General features: G+C 35.2%; 1 protein-coding gene across 1 annotated transcript; it reads left to right on the top strand.

Moving 5' to 3' along the window:
- Positions 1 to 383: 383 nt before the first annotated feature.
- On the top strand, positions 384 to 5,113 carry TIGD4 (tigger transposable element derived 4). The gene has a single exon (XM_078002367.1). The coding sequence runs from the start codon at positions 3,470 to 3,472 to the stop codon at positions 5,006 to 5,008; it is 1,539 nt and encodes a 512-aa protein (XP_077858493.1). The 5' UTR covers positions 384 to 3,469; the 3' UTR covers positions 5,009 to 5,113.
- The last annotated feature ends 4,133 nt before the right edge of the window (positions 5,114 to 9,246 follow it).

The raw sequence follows: 9,246 nt of genomic DNA, 5'->3' as shown, positions 1-9,246 counted from the left end.
AGCTTCATTGATCAGGTAGTATTGATGCCTTGTTCTTTTCTAGGGAAAAAGTCTAATTTGTCTGTTTGGCATTAGAAATGTGATTGCTTTTAGGAATAAAGATATATTGTATCTTATCATAGAAAATTGTAGCTTTGACTAATGTTAACTCAGGGGAAAAACCTAATCTTTCTAAATAAAGTTATCACATTTTCAATTTTCTCAAGATAATGAGTAATCTCTGATAGTATATATTATATCACTTTAACCAGGATGGGAAAAGAAGAAATTCAAGTTACTTTTTCTACAATTGTTGTTATTTGACATGGTAGATTTTATTTCTGATAAATGAGATAAGGCAGGAGGGAGAGAGGAAGGAAGGGAGGGAGAAAGAGAGGGAGGGATTGGGGGAGGGAGGAAGGAAAGGAAGGAAGAGAAGGAAGGGAAGGGCAGAAGGGAGGGAGGAAGGAAGGGGGGAGGGGAGGGGTTGGGAGATTCTCTTAGTAAATTTGGTTGGTTTTGTCTTTTTTGAAAAATTGGTTCTTGCTACATCAATTTCTGAAAGTTGGAATCTTCCTAATAAGAACAAGAATTTTATTTTTATTTTGAAATAATTGTATATTTACAGGAAATTGAATGAAAATGTAAGAAGAGATCCCATATACAAGCAAGATTTTTAATTTTAGTTTTATGGTCAAATCTTATTACTTAGGTCAACCCTCCCTAACAGATAGAGTTGCTATTTGTGTTCACAGAATTCATAATGGCCTATTCTTTCATGGAGGCCTAATGTTGCTTTTTATTGTTTTAAGACATTGGAAATGCTGGCTTAGGTTGGTGCTGGGAGCATAGAATCTGTAGCTATGGTCACAGGAGGCCCCACCAGTGTGATTCAAAGATACTGTAATATAGTGAAAAGAATGCTGACTTGACATTTAAAAGCCTGGACTCTAAACTGCTCTTAACCACATGGTAACTGTGGGACCAGTGAAATCCAGTTTTACCTTCCTCCTTGGTTATTTGGAATATAGGTAGTAAAACCATTTAAAAACTAAAACCCAGGGCTATCATTATTTTTAAGACTTTTTTTGAAACGACACTTTTTTTTAAAAAAAAAGAATTCCTTTACTGGTTGTAATTCCTATGATAAAAATTCCTCCTTTGAGTTGGACAACAAGGGCAGAAGAATTTTGGCAAAAAGTTTTGTCAAAAGATTTTGTGCAAAAAGGTGTGCATCACCTGGGAAACCTGGAAGCCCAGCAAGAAGAATGGAGTGCCCACACACATACAGAAGTAACACTGCTCATCAAATTAGCTTGTTATTATCTTGGCTGCTCCATAGATTCTGATAAGGGAGGTGCTGACTTGGGAAAGTAGAGATGAGCCCATCTGGGGCCATGTGACTGTTCTCATGGCTTAAGAAAAGCCCTGCTTTAGGCTGGGCACAGTGGCTCATGCCTGTAATAGTATAATAGTAGCACTTTGGGAGGCTGAGGCAGCCAAGGCGGGCAGATCACAAGGTCAAGAGATTGAGACCATCCTGGCCAACATTTTGAAATCCTGTCTCTACTAAAAATACAAAAATTATCTGGACGTGGTGGTGTGCGCCTGTAGTCCCAGCTACTCAGGAGGCTGAGGCAGAAGAATCGCTTGAACCCAGGAGGCAGAGGTTGCAATGAGCCAAGATCGCACCACTGTATTCCAGCCTGGCGACAGAGTGAGACTCCGTCTCAAAAAAAAAAAAAAAAAAAAAAAGAAAAAGAAAAAAAGAAAAGCCCTACTTTGAGTATCGATTTAAGGTGGGATTCTTGCTTCTGTTTGCAAGTAGGATTTTATAAAGTTTTCCAAATTGTAGATTCACACAGCCAAAAGACATGAGAAAGATAATGATGATGAGATCATCACCATCCATTTGTTGAGCACTTTCTTAAAGTACTAAATACTGTGCTAAGTGCTTTACATTCTTTCATTGAATCCTTTTGAATGCACAATAATGAGGTAGGTGCTGTAGTTACTCCCATTTTACAGATAAGGAAGCTGAAGCTTCAAATGGTTAAGTAAATGACCTGGGATCACATGAGTACTAAATAGCGGAGTCACTTCTCAATTCAGAACTGCCTGGCACTTTCTTTTTTACAGATAGAAAGTAGAGGACCTGAGATATTAAGACTCGTGGTCACTATCCTTCCTATTCTTAGTCTACATCTTTTTCTGCATGATACTCTCCTAAATGTTTGTTACTATGCCTTTTGTCCAGTATTTCTGGCCTCTGTACATTCAGCTAATGTGTCAAATTAATACAAAAGTTACTGAGTTCTTAGCCCACTAACAGGATAAGGGTTAAAAAAAAAAAAAGAGAGAAGAGAAAAAATTTAAATAATAAAAATAAAAAGGTACTGGGTTTTTAAGCTTTTAGGTCAAATGGGATTTAGATTTTTTAAAAATAGAATTGTACTTGATTTTTTAGTGAAGCATTTTCTGTTAGACTCCTATAAAAGAGACACTGTCTCCCATGTGCTATTAAAAGTTGAACCTTGTGACTACTGTCTGACTATGTTTTCTTTTGGAGAAGTTAGAGGGTGCAGTCTGTGACCTCATGTGAAAAATAGCCACCAAGCATCTATCCAGCATCATTTTTAGTTCTTTAATTTTGGTAAGCCCACATTTTCAAACTAAATTAAATTTATCTGATTTATTTCAGAACTATATATTATAAAGCATTCAAAGGCAAGTGAGAATTCAAATCTGTAGAACAGAGCTAGAGAGCTTTTACAGAGAGGCCTTTTGGGAGGTAAGCATTTCTCTTGGAAACTTTATTGTACTTTCAGAAACATGTTTCTATTATTTTCATTATTAAGAGCAAAACAATTGGGTATAAGCATTATTTTTAATATTCAATTGACATATTGCTAAAATTGCTTTTTTCTTTTTTACATTTTCAAAAAGCAGAAGAAGATATACTGGCAACTTCTAGAAGGATTCTACCATTTTCTTCTTTACCATGAACAAACTTGAAAATTAATGGGTAATAGTTGCATGGAAACTTTTGAACGTTTTTTCTGCTTGTCTCTGAGGCCTTCTATGGAGAATTAATAAGAGGTTCAATGTGTGCTTGGATAAAATGGATCATCTTAAAGGATTGAAGTTCCAAAAATACATCAGCAGGACTGGACAGGTTTGATATAATGAGATTTCTATTTTAGCTTGACTTCTACAACTCTGAATAAGCTATAAACTGAGCTATACAAGGTTCTAGGAAGGAAGTTTGTCTTCTAAAACATTCTAGTTGCATATAACATTTTTCTTCTTCAGATCTTTGAAAAAGCATATTTTGTCATCAAGTTCCTAGGAAATAAGACTATCAGACACTTACCAACTTTTAGTATATGAAGTAGGATAGAAAGCAGCAATCTATATCATACTGGAAAACAATTAAAGAAACAGTCACCAGGAAGTAAGAAGAGTAATCTCTACATAAGCACTGGCTGAGATGGCAGAAGCTTCTGCAGATGCCTCAACTCTGCCCGTAACAGTGAAGAAAAAGAAAAGCCTATCCATTGAGGAAAAGATCGACATCATAAATGCAGTGGAAAGTGGCAAGAAAAAAGCAGAGATTGCTGCTGAATATGGAATAAAGAAAAATTCATTGTCTTCTATTATGAAGAATAAAGACAAAGTTCTAGAAGCCTTTGAATCTCTAAGATTTGATCCAAAGAGAAAAAGACTGAGAACTGCTTTTTATACAGATCTGGAAGAGGCATTAATGAGATGGTATCGAATTGCTCAGTGTCTAAATGTACCAGTTAATGGTCCGATGTTACGTCTAAAAGCTAATGATTTTGCCCAGAAACTGGGCCATAATGATTTTAAGTGCAGTAATGGTTGGCTGGATCGTTTTAAATCCAGGTATGGTTTAGTATTCAGAGCTCAACCTGTAGAAGCTACAGGTGTATCAGTAGACCCTTCGACTGTCTGGTACCAAAATGTACTTCCTTATTATTTAAATGATTATCATCCTAAAAATGTTTTTAATATAAAAGAGACTGGGCTGCTTTATCGAATGTTACCTACCAATACATTTGCATTTAAAGGTGAAACATGTTCAGTTGGAAAGTTATGCAAAGACAGAATAACTCTGGTGGTTGGCACAAACATGGATGGCTCAGAGAAACTTCCTTTGCTTGTAATTGGAAAAAAGAGAAATCCACATTGTTTCAAAGGTTTAAAATCATTACCTGTGTGTTATGAAGCTAACAGAATGGCATGGATGACCTCAGATGTATTTGAACAATGGATGCGAAAGCTTGATGAGAAATTTCAAGCCCAGCAACGAAGAGTGGTGATTTTTGTTGAGTCTTTTCCAGCACATCCAGAGGTAAAGAACCTGAAGTCCATTGAGTTAGCATTCTTTCCATCATGTTTATCTTCTAAATGTATAGCTATGAAACAAGGCATTATTAAAAGCCTTAAAATCAAATATCGACACTGTCTTATCAAGAAATTTTTAAGCTCTGTTGAAGGTAGCAAAGAATTTACATTTTCACTGCTAGATGCAGTTGATACATTGCATCTTTGCTGGAGGGCTGTAACCCCAGAGACTATTGTTAAAAGCTATGAAGAGGCAGGATTCAAATCTCAAAAAGGAGAAAGTGACGTAACAAGTGCAGAGAAGGATACTGGTCTGGATTTGGTTGCTGATGCTGTGGGGGCAGGAGTAGAATTTCCTGAAGGTTTATCTATAGAAGAGTATGCTGCCCTGGATGACGATTTGGAGACGTGTGAAGCAGCACCAAATGGTGATTCCGTATGTACCAAAGAAAGTAAATCAGATGAAACTGGATTTTACACTTCTGATGAAGAGGATGATGATGGATCCCCAGGAACTGAACTCCCTTCACCATCAAAATCTGAGGCAATAACTGCTTTAGATACTCTGAAAAAATTTCTTAGAAGTCAAGATATGAATGACGGACTTCAGAATTCTTTAGCAGACCTGGAAAATTTTATTAACTCTTTATCAACTAAGTAACTATGTATTGTGTATCTGAAGAGTAATAGCTTTTCCTGATACATTTTATTATATACGGTTTGTAAAGGAGTTACACCACATTGCCTAAACATAAAAAATGAAAAACTAGTAATCCTTGGTTTAATTGCAAAAACCTTTGGTTTGAGTAGCAAAACTCCCTAGTAAATAATGATTGGATAAAAAATACAGATTTCTATTTAACAAGGTTTTAGGGAGTAAAAAATGTATGTCAAAGGGCTATATTAGACAGATATGGTCAATATGTCAAACATAAAAGGAACTCTTCTGCTATATTTACACATTGAATTGGTGATTTCTATTTTGTTTTTTAAATTTCAGATTATGTTCTGGAATATTTTAATTTACCTAATCTAAGAAAAAAAAAATCTAGCAATATTTACTTTTTTATAAAGATATATATATGCCATATGTATTCTAACTAGACTTTTAAATATTAAATATAAAGTAATTTTAAATTATTTTTCACATAACTAGCTGACCTTTCTAATAAGAAATTGTGGAAAACTGCTGAAAATAAAATCTGACCTTAACTATATACCAAAATGATTAAAAATATGAGTCTTACTACTTTCAAGTTATTTGTGTATCAGGGCAAATGAAAAGCTGTGACCCTATCAGGTTTGTCATCTATAACCAGAAGCTATGGATTCTTCCTAAATATTTATATGTATATTTATGTTTAATATAAAAATAGATTATTAAAACATTTATTAAACTCTTATGATATTTATAGTTTAATAGCTATGCCTAGATATTTTTCTAATTTTAACAGCTCAAGCTTTTATTCTATAATATTTAATTATTTTTTGGATTTTACTGAATTTTATTTTCAGGTAAAACTAAATGTCTTTTTAGCATATTTTGATGCATGTAATCCTTTTTTCCCCCAAATGTGATGGGTAACACTTTGGATTAAAATTCCGTTTGAGGAAGTTTTATCTATAGAATATTTTAAAATATTGTATGAAATTAATTGATTTCCATCTATAAAGTAGTCTTTGGATAGTAGAAAATTGTAACAATAATTTGTGAGACTTTTCCATTGTTAAATTTTAAGTAGTTTGCTTATTTAACTTATTACACTCGATTTAGTGTCCCCTTTGAAAAATATTTTATAAAAATGTAAAACATACAGATTATTTTTACTATGAATTATTAGTCTGCCAACAGATGACACATTTGGAAGGAAATATCTATAGAAAGCATTTTTATTTTTCAACTGTTGATTTATTCTGCTTTTGAGAGTTGGTAATAGTAAGCCTTAAAATGTTTAAAATTAAGGTTTCTTTTAGAGTGAAATAAGGATTACTTAAAAGCATTTTATTAATGATTGATTTAAAGTTGTAATTTGGTACAATCATGGGTCTAATGGAGCTCTTAAGAGTTCCACCTTTAACTGTAGTACTTGGCATATTTTGGCTCCTCAATATTTTTTTTCTTTTTTTGTGATCTGTTTTATGTAATCATTCCAGATATTCAATGATAAAAGAATCATTATCTCCATTTTTATAGATGAGGAAATTAAAACCTAGAAAGATGAAATGATTTGGTTAAAAATATCTCAGAGCCAAAACTAAAATGCAGCTCTTCCCTGTCACCTAGTCCTGTATTCCTCTATGTACCATGATGCTTCTTATCTATACTCTATGAAGGAAAATTGTATTATTTTCTTCCCTTGAGTTTAGGGGACTGAGGGCGAAGAAAATATGCTGGATCCATGCTAGTAGCACTATTCATAAGATCTCTTCTGAGAACACTATTACTAGTGAAATACTGGGACGCCATCAGCTTTGGTAACTCTGTACCAGTCAATCACAGAGTTCCAGTGTAGTTCTTTAAAAATATTTAAAATAAGTTCAGTATTTCCAAAGTACTGAAAGCACCCTCTTTTTTTTCTCCTATATGACATGATCCATTCCATAAATGGATCATCATCCATTCCATGATCCATAAATATTTCTGAGGCATAATGTATCTAAAGATAATATAAGACAAGGCTGGTATGGTAGTTCACATCTGTAATTCCAGCACTTTGGGAGGCCAAGGCAAGAGAATCACTTGAGCCCAAGAGTGATTCTTGGCTGCTGTTTCGAGACCAGCCTGGGCAACATAGGGAGACCCCATGTCTACAGAAAGTAAGAAAATTAGCCAGATGCAGTGGCGCATGCCTATTGTCCCAGCTACTTGGGAGACTGAGGTGGGAGGATTGCTTGAGCCCAGGAAGTTGAGGCTGCAGTGAGCAGTGATTGTGCTACCGCATTCCAGCCTTGGTGACTGAGTGAGATCCTGTCTCAAAAAAAGTAAAATTAATTTAAAAAAATAAAACAAAGCTATTATAACTAAGAATTAAAAATGCCCACAGATTTAAATTCAAAGATAAATTGTTACTGCGTACTCTTTTGTAGTTTAGAAGACATATAAGCAATTTTTTGATCAAAAATTTTAGAAATTTTCCTCAGATAATGACAATCACTGCTGCATATCTTGCTCCTGATTTATCTTCTACATACACAATCATTACAGAGTTAGAACTAAATATTGCTTGTCTTTTCAAAACACAACTTGATTTAGTTTGCCTGTTTTTCAATTTAATGTGGCATTATTTTCATTATTCTTGCCTTGCAAATCCCTACTGTTTCAACAATGTTTTTGCTTCCTTCTACTTCATCAAGAGCAAGTCTTATGTTGAATTGGGGACATCATTTCACTACCAATAGCCACTTAACTACTAGTGAAAGGTTTGGTTCAGGATAAATAGGACAATGAGTAAATTAAGGCCTATGAGTTTCATGTTGCCTACCTAGCTTCTCATTTGGACCTGAGATCAAATCTCAAACCTTCCTTTCACTGTATACAAAGCAGATTAACTGGAACGGGGAAAAGAAGAAAGGTTGAAGGAGAGCTTTCCAAGCAAATACCTCACCTGTTAAGAGGCACTCTTTTCAATTTCTGGTCCAGTAGGGGTTCCAGTTTGGTAGGGACTGGCAGAGAGAGGTTTGCACCTTACGAGAGGCAGTACCACACATCTGGCTGTGGGTTCAGAGTCCAGTGGTAGGCTAGATCCTTAGGGCACCAGAAGCTACCTGAGCTAAGTAAGTACAGTATGGCTTAAGTCTATCAGGAAGCTAAGAGAAAATCCTACCACCACAGCAAAGAAAGAGGGTGGGGACCATAGTGTGCATACAATAAATTCTCAGAAAAAGTTGCATTCAGTGGAATAAATCAAATCAAACTCTAGTTATGTGCCACCTTGTGATAGACATATGTTTCTCTGAATCTGAGTTTATTCATAGAATGAGACTGAAAGAAAATTTTGCATATAAAAATATAAATGTATTTAATAAAGTGTTCCACAGCTATAAGGAATGACTACATTGTACTTCCATGTTACCACTTCCAAATATGCCCAAATGTTAACATGTGGTCAGTAAACATCAGTAACAGTTTTCTCATTGGCATTCTTCTATGCGATAAAATAGGGAAACCAGCATTTCTAGAAATATGGAGCCCAGAAACTATTTTCAGGCCAAGGCAGGAGGATTCCTTGATACTTAGGAGTCCAAGACCAGCTTGGCCAACAGAGAAAGACTCCATCTCTACACAAAATTTAAAAATAAAAATTAGCTGGGCATGGTGGCAGGAGCTGGTAGTCCCAGCTACTCAAGAGGCTACTGTGGGAGAATCGCTTGAGACCAGGAGCTCAAGGCTGCAGTGAGCTAAAATCATGCCACTGTACTCCAGCCTGGGTGATAGACACCTTGTCTCAAAAAACAAATAAATAAAAATAAAGAGGTTTTCATTTTGAATGAGGGAAAACGGTGACTTAGAATCCTTTATCCTAAATCAATCCTTATGCAAAGCAATACAATAAAATGCACTTTACAAACAAAGTAGCTCTTTCTATTGCCATATTTGCTGTTTCAGTTGTCCTATTTCCTTGGGTTATAATTAACTTGTGAAGCCTGGAGTAACCCAGAGTCTGGGGACACACTAAGTAACAAATATATTACTGTATTTGTCTGCTTGGGCTGCCATATTGCAGTATCATAGGTGGCTTAAACAACAGAAATGCATTTCTCACAGTTCTGGAGGCTAGAAGTCCAAGATCTGGGCATTGACATGGTTGATTTCTGATGAAGGCTCTCTTCTTGTGTTGCAGACTGCCATGTTCTTACTCTGTGCTCACATGACCTCTTCTTTGTGTGAGCATGGAGAAA

The sequence above is a fragment of the Macaca mulatta genome, chromosome 5 (genome assembly GCF_049350105.2).
Source record: "Macaca mulatta isolate MMU2019108-1 chromosome 5, T2T-MMU8v2.0, whole genome shotgun sequence".
In the NCBI taxonomy this organism is placed as follows: Eukaryota; Metazoa; Chordata; class Mammalia; order Primates; family Cercopithecidae; genus Macaca; species Macaca mulatta.
The sequence above is the reverse complement of the archived record's forward strand: the minus strand, read 5'-3'. Positions and strand labels throughout refer to the sequence as shown.